The sequence below is a fragment of the Callithrix jacchus genome, chromosome 20, assembly GCF_049354715.1.
Source record: "Callithrix jacchus isolate 240 chromosome 20, calJac240_pri, whole genome shotgun sequence".
NCBI classification, from domain to species: domain Eukaryota; kingdom Metazoa; phylum Chordata; class Mammalia; order Primates; family Cebidae; genus Callithrix; species Callithrix jacchus.
The window spans coordinates 8,660,198-8,680,085 of NC_133521.1; the positions used below are offsets into that span (position 1 = coordinate 8,660,198).

Consider the following 19,888-nt stretch of genomic DNA (forward strand, 5'->3'; position numbering starts at 1 on the left):
AACATCTGAAAATATTCCGGCCAGGCGTGGTGGCTCACACCTATAATCCCAGCACTTTGGGAGACTGAGGCGGGCCAATCACCTGAAGTCAGGAGTTCGAGATCAGCCTGACCAACATGGAGAAATCCCGTCTCTACTAAAAATACAAAATTAGTCGGGTGTGGTGGTGCATGCCTGGAATCCCAGCTACTTGGGAGGCTGAGGCAGGAGAACTGTTTGAACCTGGGAGGTGGAGGTTGCAGTGAGCCAAGATTGCACCATTGCCCTCCAGCGTGGGCAATAAGAGCAAAACTCCATTTCAAAAATAAATAAATAAAAATATTCCTAAAACTTGTCAAATTTTAAAGCACAAGTTTCGATTCAAAGGGGGGAAATGATGTTTTCAACCTGATTATGTATTCCTTAAGACTAAGGCAATTCTTAGAAAATAGCCAGGCAATCAAAACATTTTTAGCTTCGGTTTGGAAAAGTGTAACCTACTGTGAAGTTTGCAGCTATGAAGACGCCTCCTGACCCAGGAGGCTGCAGCACGTGTGAAAAAGCCCCTTGGCCTTCCTCGAGTCCCTCAAAGTGGCTCCAGGAGCCTTTAACAGGAGAAAGATGGCGTAGATTTACATACAGCTCTCCACAGCAGGCAGCCTCCCATGCAGGCCTTGTGTTAATATAATTCTTACTTAGATGCGCTGAATGAGCAAGGGCTCCGGTGGCTACCCACCAAGGTGAAATCCTACTTCCTTCAAAGGTTTTGTGTGTGTCTGGCTCACTCGATGGTGCGGCATCTCCCTGGGCCCTGTGTGGGAGCATGTCTATGGGTTTTCTTTGTGCTCGGTGCCCTGTTCTGCCCAGGCCATTGTTTTTGATATAGCAGATCAGGAGGAAGTTGGTGATGGGTCTCTTTTTGCTCAGGAGTTACACACAGCAGTCCATTTGCATAGCGTCATATTGGGTTGTTAATTTGTCATCTTTAAATTCATTCAGTAATGAGGCCAGGCATGGTGGCTCACACCTGTAATTCCAGTACTTTGGGAGGCTGAGGCAAGGGGATCACTTGAGGTCAGGAGTTCAAGACCAGCCTGGCCAACATGTCGAAACCCTGTCTCTACTAACAACAACAAAAAGGCTGGGTGAGGTGGCTCACGCTTGCAATCCCAGCACTTTGGGAGGCTGAGGCGGGTGGATCACGAGGTCAGGAATTCCAGACCAGCCTGGCCAACATAGTGAAACTGCATCTCTACTAAAAATACGAAAAATTAGCTGGGCGTAGTGGTGGGCACCTGTAATCCCAGTTGCTTGAGAGGCTGAGGCAGGAGCCTTGCTTGAACCTGAAAGGTGGAGGTTGCGGTGAGCTGAGATTGCACCATTGCACTCCAGCCTGAGCGACAGTGCGAGACTCCATCTCAAGAAAAAAAAAGTTAGCTGGGTGTGGCAGTGCACACCTGTAATCCCAGCTACTTGGGAAGTTGAGGCAGGAGAATCACTTGAATCTTGGAGGAGGAGGTTGCAGTGAGCTGAGATCATGCCACTGCACTCCAGCCTGGGCAACAGAGCATGACTGTCATAAATAAATAAATAAATAAATTTAGCAATGATTTATTAACCAGTTGTATTAGGACGACCAGTGGATGAACAAAACAGATATGGTCCTCAAGATGCCTAGGTGAGGGTAGAGGGAGAGGCAGGCAGAAAACAAGTCAGTTGAAAAAGACATTAAAAAGTCTTCAGCTAGGCACTGTGGCTCATACCTGTAATCCCAGCATTTTGGAAGGCTGAGGTGGGTGGATCACTTGAGACTGGGAGTTCAGGACCAGGCTGGTCAACATGGTGAAACTTCTGTCTCTACTGAAAATACAAAAATTAGCCATGCATGGTAGTGGGTACCTATAATCCCAACTACTCAGGAGGCTGAAGCAGGAGAACCACTTGAACCTGCTAGGCAGAGGTTGCAGCGAGCCAAGATCACACAACTGCCCTCCAGCCTGGGCAAGAGCAAGACTCTGTATTGAAAAGAAAAAAGTCTTCGGACTGTTGGATTGGTCCAAGATAGGTTGTCTGAGGAGATGCCAGATAAGCTGTGTCCCCAAGTATGAGAAAGAGATGGCCAAGCAAAGGGTGAGAGGGAAGAAGTGAGCGTTCTAGTCATAGGGAACAAGAGGTACAAAGATACTGGTGGGGGAAGGAGCCTTATATGCATGGTAGGCTCAATAGTGGCTCCCGAAGATATGTGGATCCTAATCTTTGGGACCTATGAATGTTGCCTTATGTGGCAAAAGGGACTTTGGAGGTGGGATTCAGTTAAGGGTCTTGAGATGGGAAAATTATCCTGGATCATCTAGATGAGTATTAAATGCAATTGCAGTTTCCTTGTAAGAGAAATTTACAGGAAAATGTAAAGCAAAGGGAAATAGGACACTGGAGAAGAAAGCAATGTGACCACCGAGCAAGATGCTACAGTGCTGACTTTGAAGGTGGAGGAAGGGGCCATGAGCCAAGGATTGCAGCTCTAGAAGCTGAAGAAGACCAGGAAACAGATTCTCCCCTAGAATCCCTGCAAGCAGCATAGCCCTGCCTGCCTTGGCTCCAGCCCATTTCGGCTTTTGGCCCCCAGGACTATAAGGGAATAATTTGTGTCATTTACAGTTAAAGAAGATCTCCTTTGCTCCTGGGTGGAGATGGGACAGGAATATGTAGGGGAGGGGATGGGAGGAAGAAGGAGTGGGGAGGCTGCCTCCGAGCTATTGCAGGTGAGAGGCGGTTGGCAGTGGAGGCAGAGAGAAGAGGATGGATTCCAGAGACATTTCTGGAGGTGGATTCCCAAGGGCTTATGAATGGGTTGGATGGGAGGGATGAGGCAATGGCAAACATCAAGGATGACTCATAGATTTCTGACTTGAGAAACTGGGGGGCCTGGGGAAGTTGGGCGGGAAACCAGTTTGGAAGTGGGAGGGAGTTCTGTTTTGAATTGTCAAATCTGAGACACCAAAATGGAGAAGAGAAGTGGAGACGTCAAAGAATGGTGTGAATTTGGAGCTCGTGGGAAAGGTCACAGCTGGAGATAACAGCGTGGGTGTCCTTAGTGTCAGACTGAGAATGGGGCCCTTGAGGCTGGATGATATGGGCTAGAAACTGATTATGGAGAAGGAAGAGGTCACGAAGGCCCAGTGAAGATGGCACTGAGATCTCGATACATGATTCCTGGTAGAGTTCAGAGTAGGAGAAATTCCCTGACTAAAAGCCGCCTGGACCTCTGTAGGAAAGTAGGATTCTTGATTGTAAGCTTCTCTGATAGGGAGATTATCTGAAAGGTACATGCTCATGCCAGGAGTTTATCCATGAACAGACAGATTCCAGTTTTGCAGCTTAGAATACATAATTTTTATGCACAGAAAAACAAGGTATTAGAGCAGAATTTCAAAAGGAGCCTCAGATATTCACCATCATCCTTGAAGCAAAAGGATGCCAATATGAGGGCCCTTCCCTCCCATAGCACAAACAAAAAGCTGAAATGAATACGCCCCACAGAAATGTGAGAGGTGGAGTCTTATTCCAAGCTGCTGAGTTGAGATTGGCACTTCATTCTATTATTGTACCAGGACAGCTTCAAGCCAAGCTCTTCACTCCAGTGAGTGGGCGTGGTAGGTTCCAGGTGAGTGATAAGGTCATAAAGGACATTTCCCCTGGAGAATTGCCGGTGGAGACCGAAGCTGGGAAGACTGGCAATCCGGGCTCTTTGATTGGCTGCCCTTGGATAGTTTTTTTTCCTCTTATTTAATCTTAACCTATTATTATTTCCTGAAAAATCCACAGATCCATTTCCCTAAGCCTCACCACTCCCCTGATCACTCGCTCTGAACATGCTTCTTTTCGGGAGCGCTACTCCTCTCCGATTTGTAACAACTTCTCTCTTGATATCTTCAGTTACACGTTCCCCACCACCTCTCCCTCTCACCTGCTCTACCTCCACCCCCAGGAAACAAGGGCGTCCCTTTGGGATTCACCCTTGCCTGGGTTACTGCATCAGTTTCCCTGCTTCTGTCTTTGACCCAAGGTGTGAACATATTACAACGTGAGTCAGACCAGCCACTGTTCTGATCAAAATTCTCAGCACTTCTTATCTGATTCAGGGTAAGAGTCAAGGTCTCATCTGACCGGGACCCCCTGTGCCCTCTCTGGCCTCCCCTTTGCCACTCACACCTGTTCTCTGGGCTCCAACCTCACCAGCTTCTTTGCTGTTTCCTGAGCGTACCAGGCACATGGCTGTTTCCAGACCTCTGTGCTCGCCTGTCCCCTCCTATGGGAACACTGTTCCCAGGGACAGAGGTGTGGTTGGCTTCTTCATTTCTTTCCGGGCTTAATTCAAATGCCACCTCCATGAGGTGGTCCTTTCCCGAACAATCTACCTAAATAGCAGTTCCCAGCCACTGCCGACCCTCTTTTGTATTGTCTTCTCTGCATGAACTACCTGACACATGGTCATTTTTCCCTTCCCCTAGAATGTCAGCTTCTTGAGAACAGGAATCTTGCTCACTGCAGTGTCCTCAGAGTCTACAAAGGTGCCTAGCACATAGTAGGTGCTCAATACATATTTGTTGAATGAATGAAGGATCCACTTTCTTTTTTAAAGGGGGCAGAAAATAGAAGTTGGGGCAGCTTGTAAGAATGAGTCCTTTTTTTCTGACATTGTTTGTCTCTTTCCTAAAGGAGGAAGATTCCCTGGGATGTGGAACAACCTCTAATGCATCAACTGCCCCAAAATGGGACCCAGATGTGGCAGAAAGTTTCCTTTAATAAAGAGCTTTCTGTATGTGTTTTAAAAATCAAACATAGAAATTATTTGTCATTGATATCAGCAAATAGCTCAAATGGGAGAGCATGGATTTATAGTTCAGCTGGATTAGTTTAAAGATGATTAAAGTAATCCCTTTTATCTTATCAAAAAGAGCTTTTAGGTGGCCAGAGTAAAAGTCCCCAGACAGAATGCTCAGTTGCACTTGGAATTTCTCTTCCCTAAGAGATAATCACATCTCAGATATGGAAGACTCAGCCCGACATCCACTGATTAAAACACTGTGCTGGGCTACTGTAGGGAACGCGCCTGTGACATATCCTTGCTTGTGGGGATACCTGGTCCCATTAACCCCTTGGCCCAGTGTTCATTCTGAATGCCCATCTTCACAGGATTGGTGGGAAAATGGCTGGAACCACATGAGGTTGGATGAACCTCTGGGAGTTGCCATTTACCAAGACGGGGAGAGCAGAGGGATTGCAGGGGGTGGCAGTGGGGAATATCAGGAGTTTGCTTTTGGCTGCGTTGAGTGGAGATGCTGAGAAGGCGGTAGGATATAAAAGAGACACTAAATTTGGAGATACTGCAAGTGGGAGGTACCCTGTGGTAGGCATTGGGAAGCATGGGGCAGGGTCTAGTCAATAACCATTACTAGTGCCACTGAACAGGTTCCCCTGAGTCCTGGCCATGTGCTACTCTATATCCCATGACCCTACCAGGCTACCTGGAGTTTACCACCCTCCATGGGGAAAGCTCCATTCAATTCAGTAGCTTTATGTTGGCTTCTGGCTGTCTGTGCAATGAGAGAACTACACAAGACAGCTTAGAATCAGTGTTAGGTCAGGCACAGCGGCTCATGCCTGTATTCCCGGCACTTTGGGAAGCCAAGACAGGAGGATCACTTGAAGCCAGGATTTCAAGATCAGCCTTGGCAACATAGTGAGACCCTTGTCTCTACTAAAAAGAGAAAAGTTAGCTGGGTATAGTGGTGCATACCTGTAGTCCCAGCTACTCGAGAGACTGAAGTGGGAGGATCACTTGAGCCAGGAGAGTGGGGCTGCAGTGAGGTGATTATGCCACTGTACTCCAGCCTGGGCAACAGAGTGAGACTCCATCTCAAAAAAACAAAAACAAAAACAAAAACACCCCAAGACTATTTTACCTGTAAAACCCTTCAAAAACTTCCCATTGCTCTTGGATGGAGACCAACCCCTATTCTTGGCTCTAAAGGCCTTTTTGTGTCCTCGTTATCTGTGCTCTGCCTCTTCCAGTTTCTTCAACAGTTCATTCACTTGCCTGTTCCCTATTTCTGGAGTGTTCCCCTTCACTCCTCCCTGCCAGTTATCTTTCCTATCTCATCTCAAAGGTGATGTCCTCAAACAGGCCTTCCCTGGGTGGCCAACACCCCTTTAGGCATGCTCAGAGGGATCCTTCTTCTGACGCTTACCAGAGCCACAATTAAGTAAGTCATCATCTAATGAGTTTTTTAGTTTGCCGTTTTTTTTTTTTTTTGCCAGAGGCAGGGTGGCATCTCTCTTGTACACTCCCGTTTCCTGGCACCTGCTCAGTAACTCAACTGTTAATTCCACGAACCCAGGACCAGGTTAGATGGAAGAGGCTGTGGGGTGGTGGATTGAGAGAGGTCATTAGTGAGGGCTGGAGCCCTCTGCAAAGACCTATCTGTAAAGGACTTGACTGGGCCCTCCATGAAGGGAAGATTTGGAAAGCGGAGGGGATGGGCATTTCAGTTGGGGAATCCATTTAAACAGAGGTGGAAAGAGCCTTGGCTTGGAATTACAGTCTCAGCCCATCTCCTGAGTGTCAGGGGGCTAGTAATTTACCATCTTTGGACCTTCATCTCCCATCTGTAAAATGAGAGGCTGGTTTACGCAGGACTGCAAATAATAGCACCATGACATTATCTCCTCATCTCATTCCCTGGCAGATATCTCTCTTCCCTGTGAGCCCGAACACAAGTTCAGAATTAGCTTTAACACAATGTTCTAGGTAGCCATTCCCAATTGATAGGAAATGGTCATTGAGATAGGCCCCATTTGTCAGGCTTGACTGGGATGAAGATCTCTTAGATGAAGTCAGGCCCCGGCGCTGATTCAGTGAACCTGTGACAGGAGGGCAGAGCCTGGGGAAGAATGCCCTATGGAAGTAGAGACCTCAGCAGCACCAAATGCCATCAACAGAAATGACACAAAAATAGGCTGGGCACGGTGGCTCCCACCTGTAATTCCAGCAGTTTGGTAGGCCGAGGTAGGCAGATCACTTGAGGTCAGGAGTTTGAGACCAGCCTGGCCAATATGGTGAAACCCCATCTCTACTACAATTACAAAAATTAATCGGGCATGGTGGCAGGCACCTGTAATCCCAGCTACTCAGGATGCTAAGGCAGGAGAATTGCTTGAACCTGAGAGGCAAAAGTTGTAGTGAGCTGAGATGGCATCACTGCACTCCTGCCTGGGCAACAGAGCAAGACACTCTCTCTCTCTCTTTTTTTTTTTTGAGATGGAGTTTCATTCTTGTTACCCAGGCTGGAGTGCAATGGCGCGATCTCAGTTCACCACAACCTCCGCCTCCTGGGTTCAGGCAATTCTCCTGCCTCAGCCTCCCGAGTAGCTGGGATTACAGGCACCCACCACCATGCCCAGCTAATTTTTTGTATTTTTAGTAGAGACTGGGTTTTACCACATTGACCAGGATGGTCTCGATCTCTTGACCTCGTGATCCACCCGCCTTGGCCTCCCGAAGTGCTGGGATTACAGGCGTGAGCCACCACGCCTGGCCCTCTATCTCTAAACAAACAAACAAACCAGAAAACCAAACAACAACAACAACAAAACAAAAAGAAGGGACACAAAAACGTTCCAGTCCAGGGTGGCAAACTCAAATGCCTTACGAGACCAGTAGATGTAAATGGTACAGACAAGAGAAGTGGTCCCTGGGGTAACATGAGATGTTTGCCTTGCCTAAAAGGACCCCAAATCTCTCTGCTTCATTTTGTTTTCTCCTTCCTCCTTCTTACTGTATGGGTTAGGCAAAAACAAATTTCAGCTGAAATTTTCTTCCAGACAGTTGGATTGTGACCTCTGAGTCCTTCCAGCTTTGTTGGAGAATCCAGATGTAGAGGAGAATGGTGCTGCCTGAGGCCACACTTCAAGTCAGGCCTGTTGATTTCCAGCTTAAGGGTTCCTACTGCAGTGTGGTCATGGAGACTGGGAGACAGGAAGAATAGGGGTGACCAAACAGGGACAGGAGCAGAATGAGGCTTAGATTTTCCAAAGATGTTCATTTCACTTTGGATGACTATGGCAAGGAAGAGGGGTGGCCTGTCTACTGCTACTGTTAGTCATCACTCATGTGACTGCTTTTATGTATTCATTGGTTTAAATTCCCTGGATCTCCAGAAACATGTCCCTTTCCACTGGGGGAAATTTGTGTCATGATTAAAAACACACACATACACACACACACACACACACACACACCTCCTCCCTTCTCAGTGTTAATCACCTTCTCCTATAATTAGCACTTAAAATGTCAAAGGAGAAGAAATTAATTAACAGAAGTATCCAGTGCAGCAAGGCTCTGGGACTGATTATAAAGAGCACTTCCTTAAATATTTTGAGTACTTTTGGGACTCAGAAGCCTCCCTTCTAATTGAAAGATCCTTAACTACACCCTAAGTCCTGGCTGGTGGCCAGGGGTGCGGGCTGAGTGAGGTGGCGTGTGGAAATCCCTTCTTCACCATCCTTGGGAGAATTCCCTTCAAACTGGGATAGGTGGCAATAGAGGTTCAGAAACAGCAAGCGTCCCAGGCTGACTCTGCGGGGGAGGAAGAGATGAACCTTTCCTGAGCTGCTACTGAGTGCCAGGAACTTTAACTCGATATTTTGCCACAATCCCGTAAGACAACTGATACTATGGTCTCCATTTTACAGATGAGGACATTGAGGCTCAGCGTGGTTGTGACTTCCCTAGGTCACGCGGCCACTGAATGAAAGAGCCAAAGATTCAAACTGAGGTCTGATTCTAAAGCTTTGCTCTCTCGCGGCATCCTGGAATCCTATTCCCAATCTTCGTCTGGACTCCCAACCCAGTCCAAAGCTTAGCTTCTACAGTTTTGACAGCTGAGGCAGGCGCACGGGAGGCGGAGCTGGGAGCAGCGCAGCGCCCCGCCCCAGTTCCGGCATCAGCCAATGGTGACGCGGCACCCCCCACCCTTTGGCCCAATCAGCTCGAGCTCACCGCCTCCATCCCCACTCTTCTCCGCCCCGCCCCTCCGCTTTCCCTTTGGCTCCACCGAGCTTGACCGAGCGGAAAGTCCCTTCGGTCGGCGCCGGGCTGGCAGCCATTGGAGGAAGGTCTGTCACAAGGAGACCCAATCAGAGCCCGCTCAAGGGCGCAGTTCGGCCTGTGATTGGCTAGCGCGGCGGCTGCCCCCTCCGCCCCCGCGCCCTCCCTCTCCCCTGGGAGATTCGGAGGCGGGGCAGGTGGGGGCGGGCCCAGGTAGCAGGTTCGGCTGCGCGGGGGCCGAGCGTCGGAGGTAAATACTAGGGCGGTGGGTGTGGGGCCGGGGCTGGCCCGGGACCCGGGCTTGGGAGCCTGGGCGAGGGGCGACGCCCCGTCGCCGGAGGCGAGTGAGTGAGCGGGCGGCGGGCTGCGGGCGGCTGGCGGCCCGATCCCTTCTGCACCACCGCCCGGCCTCGGGGCTCCCGGAGCCGCCGCGGCGACCGTCGGGCCCTAGGCGCCGGCCCGTTAGTTGCCGGGGCCCGAGCCGGCCAGGCCCGCGGGGTGCCGAGCCCGCTGACGTCAGCCCGGGCTTCTCCACCCCCGGGACTTCCTCACCCCCCGAGGCTTCCCGGGAGGGCTCCGAGTCCGGGGAGCGTGCGTGGTTGCCGCCGTCGGGACCCCAGGAGGAGAGAGGACTTGAGGCGGGAGCCGCGCGGGACGCAGCCTCCCCTCCTCGCCCCCACCCCATTTACAGATGGGGAGACTGAGGCACAGGCCGCTGGCGGGTCCCGACGGCCACGGTTGGCCTTGGGAGCCTGGGGCTGTGATTCCTCCGGTCCACGCCGCGGGGCGTAAGCACCGATCGGTTTTGGGGGTGTTGGTGGCTCCCGTCCAGGAATCTCGGTCGGGGTTCTGGCCTCGTTAATGGCGTGTTCTGCTTTTTCTTTCAGTTTCGCCCTTTCCAGGGTGAGGATGGTTCTACACAGCCCCCCGGAGTTCTTTGTTGAAAGGTGCGCCTTGTTGTGACAGGTATTCTTTCTTTATGTTTTTCTTTTATGTTAACGATAAGTGGGGTGGGGAGGCGGGTGGGCTTGGGGAAGGAAGTCATAAAATCTTGAGGAAGATGTTGTTGAGTTTGGTTCTCAGCTGGGTCAGCTGCCGGGTTATTCATGTACTTGGCATAATTTTTCTTCCACTCCTTGGCATTTACATGTTTTAGGATAGTTGTCATCTTCCAGCCACCAAGCCTGTGGCCCTGCAATCTTCCAGCCCCCATCATCCCTACCACCGTCCTCTCCCCAGTTTTTCCTGGAAAGTTGTATCCTTAGCTCAGCTAAGGAGCATACCTACCTAGCCTTTGAATTCGGGCTAATTAGGGATCTTAATAATATTGTTCATTTTGCAATCATTGGCTCTCAGAGAGGCACCCAAGCCTTGAGAGGGTGTTCATTGTTGACTTTCTACACACCCCCTCATGCCCCAAGTAGATTGAATGGCCTTAAGAATTTAGCCTCCCATTCCCCACAGAGCAGTGGGTAGATTTGAACTAGATCAGTATTAGGAGAAATGATTTGCTGGAAATTCTTATTGAAGTTCATGTACTCTGAACGTCGAGAACACCCAGAACATTCTCTAATATTCTGCTGCAAAATTTTACAGTACTCTTGCAAATAAATCTTCCTTTGGATGGTAATTTTTGTGAGAAGCAGATAAGGCTTGTTATGTAAAACAACAACAAACATTAAGCATCAATGATTTTTGTAGTCTGGCCCACGTAAACTGTGGTTTTGTTTGATTTAAGGAAGTCTTCAACACAAGGAGAAAGGAGTAATTATGCTCTTTATCAAACTATAGTATTTTGTTCCTGATTTTCACACTATGATCTTAGTTTTTAAAAATTTTTTTACATTGGTTGTAGAGCATTTATAAGCATCATACACGCTAATGAAGGTCTAGTGTCAAATAAACCTCAAAACAACTTGGTTTCATAATTGTGAAATTTTCCATATTTGTTTCTTATGTGTATAAAAATGAAGTGGTTTACCATGACTTCATTTTATCCAGAAAATTAGTGAAGTTTTAGGCAAAAATCATTAAATACTCCCAATTCCTGAGTCTTTTTATTTTCTCTTTCTCTTTGTTTAATCCCTTAAACAGAAGGAGGAAATGCAATTTTGTTTTCACTGTTACCATTTGAGTCCTTCATTCATTTTTCTGTATTCAGTGCCTAGCATATGCCAGGCTCTAGTGTGGGCACTGGATAATATAAAAATGAAGGACTTGGGGAATTCACAGTTTGGCAGGAGAGTGGCTATGTTTAACGTTAGAGAGACAGCAATATTCCTGGTTCTGGTGGGAACATGCAGATGTGGGAGCCAGGCTTTTTTTTTTTCTTCTTTTTCTTTTAACTGTATAAATCCCACTTATATTAGGGACTGTGTACTTGTAGCACAAGTTAGTCATTGAGGAAAACTAAAACTGACTCAGTCTCTTTTCTGGCCATGGAATCTCTGTATCCCTATTCTTTAGCTGTTTAGGAATATAACAACTTTGTCTTTTAGTGAGAGGTGTTCTTTTTTAAAAGGGCAATCATTCTAGCTATCTAGAAGCTTTTGGAAAAAGGCCCACATGTCTTCTTTCCTTGGTGGTCACGCTGACCTTCCTACCTTTTTGCCATTTATAATTAGGGACAGAGTCAAGTATTGTGATTTTTATTCTAATTTGAGACGGAAAAGCTCTTGCATTGGATCTATCTTTGTGAGATCCTTGTGAACAATATAACCTGATAACTTGAGAATCATAAACACACTGTATCTTCTGGATAAGTTAACCATTGTCAGTTTTCTGTAGCTACTGATGTTCATTTGTACTATATGTTGCCTTTCAGAATGTGGTAATTGTAATCGTTAATGTTTTCATGTAAAACTTATTTCATGATCATTCCATTGCTTTCATGGAAAATTGATAAATATTTGTGCCTTCCAACCCACATCGTGGTTTAATGACTTTATCTTAATATGATTAAGTTCCCCTTTACTCAGAATCCAGACTCGCAGCAAGCTCAAATAAGCAGAGCTGTTTTCAAATCGATGTGACCCTGAACTGCTCTTCTTCAGTGTCCTCAAAGGAAAGGCCTTCTGTTCAACACGGCTTTAGGGTTAAACATACTATTGTGTTTCAACTCTTTGGTAATTTTCATTCAGTATTTATTACCAGGATATACATAATCATACAGTTATCCAGCCTGAAGTAAGATAGTATTTAGATGAGTCATTTGTGATATGCTCGCTTAAAGTGATTCAACCTGCAAAGTAGTAAGAGAATACAAATGAAAATTTCTCCCTTCACACTGACCCCTCACTCCCACCTGCCCTATGGTGACTTTGAATTTAGCTGTGCTTCTTTTTATTTCGGTTGTCTTACTGTTCAGGCAGAAGCTGAGTGAATGTGGAATGTAGATTGATGTGTGTGTGTGTGTGTGTGTGTGTGTTTGTGTGTATGTGTATTATGTGTTTTTGAGATAAGGTCTTGCTCTGTCACTCAGGCTGGAGTGCAGTGGTGTGGCCATAACTCACTTCAGCCTGGACCTCCTGGGCTCCAGTGATCCTCCCATCTTCCTGAGTACCTGGGACCCCAAGTAGTAGCTGGGACCACATGCGTATACACACCACCACACCTGGCTAATTTTCTCTTCCTTGTTTTTTTTTTTTTTTTTCCTTTTGGGGCAGGCTCTCATTCTGTCATTCAGACTGGAATGCAGTAGCCCTATCACAGCTCAGTAAAGCCTTGAACTCTGGGGCTTAAGGGATCCTCCCACCTCAGCCTCCAGAATGCTAGGATTACAGGAGTGAGCCACCGTGCCTAGCCCAGATGATGTAGTTTTTAGTATTTAACTCTGTGCTCAAAGCATACAAAATACCAAACTAACAAACCAACCTTCTAGATTGATAAATAACTCATTTACAATGTGATTTAGATCTTTCCCTTCCTATTGTGTTGAGTCACTTTTTAATGCTCGGGGTACCTAAAACTTTAACTATTTAACAACGGTGCACATCCCAGTAAAAGTAGAATGTTGGTGTTATATACACTTTTACAGTGGGAAGAAATGTATATTAGTATATTTCTATTGTAATAGTGGTATTTTGAGTACATAAAATAAGTATATATATATATATATATATATATACCCTCTAGGACTCAAGCCATCCTTCCACCTCACCCTCCCAAGTAGATGGGACTATAGGCACACATCATCACACCTGGCTAACTCTTGTACTTTTTGTAGAGATGGGATTTCACTATGTTGCACAGGCTGGTCTTGAACTCCTGGGCTCAAGCAGTCCACCCACCTTGGCTTCCCAAAGTGCTAGGGCGTCCAGGCATGAGCTACCTCACTGCTGAGAATATTAATGATCATTTAGTTTATTGCCTTGTCTATCTCTAGACTCAAGCCATCAAGTTTCCCATTCAACTTTTACTATCAGTTGCAATGAAGAGAATCGATTTTTAATATGGTAGTTTCAAACCTGTTCTTAATGTATTTTTTCTGAAAGAGGAAAGGCTGCATCCTTTATTTTTGGATAATGCTTCTTCAATATTTGATAACTTGTACTTTGACTGTTCTAGTTGTCTGCCATGACCCATCCTGTTACTAAGTCTAAGCTCATTTTCACTTGTGCTGATGAAGGGAAAAAGTTTGCCACTCCTTGTGGAGTTTACTTTAAAATATTGTACTTGAACGCTATTGTTTATTACCCTCAAACCTAGCAGTTATATCAATTTTTACTGTGGATTCTCTCCCTTAAATGATTTCAGACAGCAAGTTTATAATCAAATCTATTTAAAATGGTGTCATAATGCATTACATTTAGTAATTCAGTTTTGTCTTAATAATAGGTTATTAGCACTAAGGATTTTTATTTTAAATTGTGACATAAATTGTTAAGCTAGAGGACCAATAGAATAGGAGCTGTTGGTATATAAGCAATGATTAAGATTCAAGGAAGTTTTTGATTATAATATTTGAAGACCTTATTTTTAGGCATTAAAAAAAGAATTTCGTTTCAAAATAGAATTGCTTTACCTTTATCAAAAAATGTTTTGGCCCCAAAACATCTAAACATATTTTAAAGAGAACCAAAACAACAGTTCATTTTTTTGGCAGTTGCTTTTTGACTATCTTAACCTTCTAGGAGTGACCAAAATCTCTATTCAGTAGAGCCCATGTGTCCTTTACTCCTGAAGACCCTTTCTGAATATTTGCATTCCTCTTTTCACTATCGTGGCTTTGTTTTTTCAAACACACAAACATATTTCACCACCTGGCTTCTCAGAACTGATTCAAAGCAGTAAGTTGGAAAGCAATAAGGCCGTAAAAGGAGTCAAATGCATACGGCAGGAAACCACAGAAAATGGCTGATTGCAAGGGAAAACTAGACAGTAGATCTGTAGACAGCATTTGTGAGCTCAGGACACATGAGGTACAGCCTTTAACAAAATAACAGAGAGCCTTGCAGATCAAGAGTTATGCAAAATAATTTATAGTCATAATGGCAAATCAATCATCAAGAAAAAAATGAGGACAATTTCTTGTGCAAAGTGTTGACATGTTAAAAGCATTTTGGTCAAAAAGAACAAACACTTCATTTTGGACCTTTAAAGGAATAGAACCAAACTGAGGGGTTGGGTAGCTGTTTGGGCAGCCCTTATGAGTTTTGTTTATGTAGTACCAAGATAGATGTTTCCACAGGTGTCTTATATAAGTAGCAAATATAAATTGATCCCGTTCTTGCTGAAGTAGACAGTGCCCTCAAGTGGAATTAAAACAAACACACAACAAAGAAGAAGAAAAGAGAACCCGTTTATGCTGCCTCTGCCTTTACCCTCACTGAGTGTTAGGTAGATATTTGAGTCAAGTTGGTGTGAAGAGGGCGCCTAACCTGTAGCCTGTCTTGGCCAAACCACATGTCTCCTGCTGGCTTGTAGAGGGAGAGACTTTTAAAAACCCTACTGTTACGGAATATTTCATTATCTTAACAGTGCTTTCTGAAAGAAATGTTCCTCTGTATAGATTTGCCAGGTTGTTTGATTATTAAGTGATTAAATCTAAAATTTGGTTCTTTCATTTTAGGAGTATTTATTTTTTAATTGCTAGAATAAAATAAATATGATAGTGCTATCAATTACAGCCATTACCCAGAATAATGGAAATGGATACCTCTAGCTCATGGAAGGATGAAATAAGTACTGTATTTGGAAACCAGGTAGCCACATTCTTATGACAGGGAAACCTAGGAATTACTGTTTTCAGCAAAAATTAATTAAAATAATGAAGTAAAGTCTCAGTTTGAATTAATGAAATTGTGTAGTTTTTAAATCATCAGTTCAAATAGGTTTGCGAATGAGGCTACTTAATTGGAAAGATTATTATTCTTGTAAAAATTTTAAATGAGGACCAGGTACAGTTGCTCATGACTGTAATCCTAGAACCTTGAAGGCCGAGGAGGGAGGATCACTTAAGCCCAGGAGTTTGAAGCTGCAGTGAGCTGTGATCCCACCACTGTACTCAAGCCTGGGTGACAAAGTGAGACCCTGTTTAGAAAATAAATAAATAAATAAATAAAATGAAAATTTGAAGCTAAAAAATAAGTCATAGAAATAAATTATAATGCAGTTATATCATGATATTCCCTTGCTATGTAGTAGATGTTTTGATGCTACAAAATTGATTTTAGAAATATCTTTATTATAATCACATTATAATATCTGATATTTGTGATTTGAGAAATTAGATGATAGCTGTGATTAATGTGATGAACATTGCCTATCTATGGACAAAAAATGTAAAATGAAGTTGAGTCAGAGGGAAAATGTTCCATTATCAAAATATGGCCATATCATAGGTATCATTTACAGGCATGAGCCACAGAGCCCAGCCCCAAATGCTACATTTTATTTTTAATTATACTTTAAGTTCTGGGGTGCATCTGCAGCTGGTGCAGGATTGTTACATAGGTATACACATGCCATGGTGGTTTGCTGCATCCATTCCCGCCTCATCAATGTTAGGTATTTCTCCTAATGTTAGCCCTCCCCAATCCCACCCGACCCCTACTATCCCTCCCCTAGCCCCCCTAACAGGCCCTGGTATGTGATGTTCCCTTCCCTGTGTCCATGTGTTCTCATTGTTCAGCACCCACTTATGAGTGAGAACATGTGGTATTTAGTTTTCTGTTCTTGTGTCAGTTTGCTGAGAATGATGGTTTTCAGCTTCATCCGTGTCCCTGAAAAGGACATGAACTCATCCTTTTTTATGGCTGCATAGTATTCCATGGTATGTATGTGCCACATTTTCTTTATGCAGGAAACAACCCAAATGCCCAAATGCTACTTTTAAAAGTTTGTTAGTGGCTGAATATGGGCCAGGCCTGGTGGCTTATGACTGTAATCCCAGCACGTTGGGAGGCCAAGACAGGACATTGCTTGAGCCCAGGAGTTTAAGAGTAGCTTAGCCAACATAGTGAGACCCTGTCTCTACAAAAAATAGAAAGCTTAGTTGGGTGTGGTGACATATGCCTATAATTCTAGCTGCTCAGGAGGCTGAGGTAGGAGGATCACTTGAGCCTGGGATGTAAAGGCTGCAGTTAGCCATGATTGTGCCACTGTAGTCCTGCCTGGGCGACAAGAGTGAGACCCCATCTCAAAATAAATAAATACATACAAATAAATTTAAAAACATAGAATATAAGGGTATGTATAAGGGTAACCTTTAAAAGTTTTTACTAGAATCTGATTGTATATGGTTCTTGGAAGCAAACATTATTGTGTTGTCTTTGAAAGTATTTACAATTGGATTTCATTAATTAAATACGCACAGTTACAGTAGATAAAAGTAATATGCTGTATGGCTTTTAGCCCTTTTAGATATTTTTTGGAAATATTCCATTTGTGTGTATGTGTTTACTGGTTAAATGAAAAATTTAAAAGTCTTCAACCTTAATTTTAAGTCATGTAGAATGAAGTCTAAAGTGTATTTTTGCTTCTTCCCCAGGCGTTTTGATTTGCTCTTTTTTACAGCATGGACACAACATTGCTGAAAACATGCTTTGGGACTTCCACTGAATTTATCTTTTGTGGTTTTATGGCAAAGTTAGTAGTAGTTTCCTTTTTCTGAGTTAGCATTTTGAAGTTAGTATCACAATGAGTTCAGGCTTATGGAGCCAAGAGAAAGTTACCTCGCCCTACTGGGAAGAGCGGACTTTTTATTTGCTTCTTCAAGAGTGCAGCGTTACAGACAAACAAACACAGAAGCTGCTTAAAGTGCCGAAGGGAAGTATAGGACAGTATGTTCAAGATCGTTCTGTGGGGCATTCAAGGATTCCTTCTGCCAAAGGCAAGAAAAATCAGATTGGATTAAAAATTCTAGAGCAACCTCATGCGGTTCTGTTTGTTGATGAAAAGGACGTTGTAGAGATAAATGAAAAGTTCACAGAGTTGCTTCTGGCAATTACCAATTGTGAGGAGAGGTTCAGCCTGTTTAAAAACAGAAACAGACTAAGTAAAGGCCTCCAAATAGACGTGGGCTGCCCTGTGAAAGTGCAGCTGAGATCTGGGGAAGAAAAATTTCCTGGAGTTGTGCGCTTCAGAGGACCCCTGTTAGCAGAGAGGACCGTGTCCGGAATATTCTTTGGAGTTGAATTGCTGGTAAGTTTGATAAACCACTTCAGTGGTGTGTTTTTTGTGTTTGTGTGTCTGTGTGTATTTGTAAGCACGTAGGTATTTTTCTCCTTTAAATACAAAACCAATTTTCCCGAGAGTCTTCTGTAATTTTTAATATTCATCATCCTTGCTGATGAATCCATAATCCAAAACTTGCTTATAGTTGTCCCTGATGATGTGTGTGAAAATCACCTTGGAGTTTATTTCTGTTGGAAAGAGACCCAAGAACTCTGTGATACATTTCCAGGCTTAATATTCATTCTCAAGAACTTAAATGTCAATTATATTTTGACATTTTTGCAAATAGAATTGCACGCCTTCTTTGCTTCTTGATTTAATTTTTTTTAAAAGGCGTGATTGTAAAAAATTGGGAATTTGAATCCCAGTTAAGCCATTTGCTAGCCGGGTTGCCAGATTACTTGACAAAGCTACTTAACTTCTCTAAGTCTGCGTCCTTACCTGTACAATGGTGTTGATAGAATATGACTTGTAGTGTTTTGTGTTACATTGCTACAGGATTTAGCATAGTGGCTGGCTTAATGCATGGAGCTAGCATTACTGCTATTTTAAAGTAACAGTTTCTTTTTATAACCAAATTAATATTAGAATTACAACATGGAATTCGGCCTAGCTTCCTCATAATAGAGTTATGATTTGAAATTATGAGATAATGTTATTTCAGCATCAGATACAGCTCTTTATTATTTTTTAAATACCCTAAATCCAACAGAAACTGCTAATAACTATATTTCTTATATATGAATCCCTTAGAATTTTCCCAGAGTGATTTTCCTGCAATCTCGAAGGTGAACCCTTTTTCTTATGAATCATCTTTCTATATCTATTTTTTCCCCCTCTCTCTTAAAAACTAGGAAGAAGGTCGTGGCCAAGGTTTCACTGACGGGGTGTATCAAGGGAAACAGCTTTTTCAGTGTGATGAAGATTGTGGTGTGTTTGTTGCATTAGACAAGCTGGAACTCATAGAAGACGACGATACTGCGTTGGAAAGTGATTACGCAGGTCCAGTGGACACGATGCAGGTCGAACTTCCTCCTTTGGAAATAAACTCCAGAGTTTCTTTGAAGGTTGGAAAAACAATAGAATCTGGAACAGTTATATTCTGTGATCTTTTGCCAGGAAAAGAAAGCTTAGGATATTTTGTTGGTGTGGACATGGTAAGAAAATTTTGTATTAAATATCTTTGTGAATATATGTATTAGTTTTCGTACCAATTTACTTGCAAATTGAACACTTTGAATATTCAAAATGATCTAATTTGGAGTACTTTAAAGAGCATGTTCTAATTTATCTTTGGTAAAGGAGCATTGAAATAGAACAGGGGTCTACATATAGAATTGCATTTACTTTTTTCCAATTTGAATAACTAGAATAATGTTCTCAATCTTTAAATCTGCCTTATTATAGCTGACCAATACACAAAACAAAACAAAACCCAAATATATTATATGATGTCTTATTTTTCTTTATTTTGAAAAAGTTTTTTGGGGTAACCTATTTTTTTTAATAATATTCTACACAATTTTATTGGCTGATCTGATTTTAATAAGTAGTATAAAATCATTTATACAAAATATCTGGGTAGAGGAAAACCACATTGATTCAGAGTAATAGACAATTAGAATATTCTCATAGGATGTCATTCATTTGAAAAACCTTTTTTAATTGTGGTAAAATATACATAACATAAAATTTACCATTTTAAGCATTTTTAAGTGTGCATACAGTAGCATTAAATATATTCACATTGTTGTACTGTCACCTCTGTTGATCTCCGGAACTTTTTCATCATCCCAAGCTGAAACCCTGTGCCTCTTAAACAGTAACTGCCCACTTTCCCCAACCTCTGCTAACCACAGTTTCTTCTACTTTCTGTATCTGTGAATTTGCTTGTTCTAGGTTCCTCGTAAAAGTAGAATCTTAGAACGTTTGACCTAAGTTTGTGTCACTTATTTTCAATGTTTCCTTACAATCATACTTGTTAATAATGGATCCATTGCAGTGTGGTGAGTTAAATAATACCTGTGGCATTGAGAGAATGAGAAGAAAAGGACTGGACCATTTTTATCACACATTGAATATATGGGCAAGACTTTGTTATGTATAAAAAAGGAAATTCATATG

At 43.5% G+C, this 19,888-nt stretch overlaps 1 protein-coding gene across 5 annotated transcripts in view; it reads left to right on the forward strand.

The window, feature by feature from the left end:
• The first annotated feature begins 9,278 nt into the window (after positions 1 to 9,278).
• Positions 9,279 to 19,888, forward strand: part of CYLD (CYLD lysine 63 deubiquitinase) — a 54,011-nt gene continuing 43,401 nt past the window's right edge. Inside the window, exons 1-4 of one of the 5 annotated variants that reach the window (XM_054248783.2) lie at positions 9,279 to 9,876; positions 9,976 to 10,054; positions 17,079 to 17,731; positions 18,619 to 18,921. In XM_054248783.2, coding sequence (XP_054104758.1) covers positions 17,228 to 17,731; positions 18,619 to 18,921 — 807 coding nt within the window. In that variant the 5' untranslated portion in view covers positions 9,279 to 9,876; positions 9,976 to 10,054; positions 17,079 to 17,227. The remainder of the gene's footprint in view (positions 9,877 to 9,975; positions 10,055 to 17,078; positions 17,732 to 18,618; positions 18,922 to 19,888) is intronic. The other 4 variants (XM_035282699.3, XM_054248784.2, XM_035282698.3 and 1 more) reach the window with 4 other exon arrangements.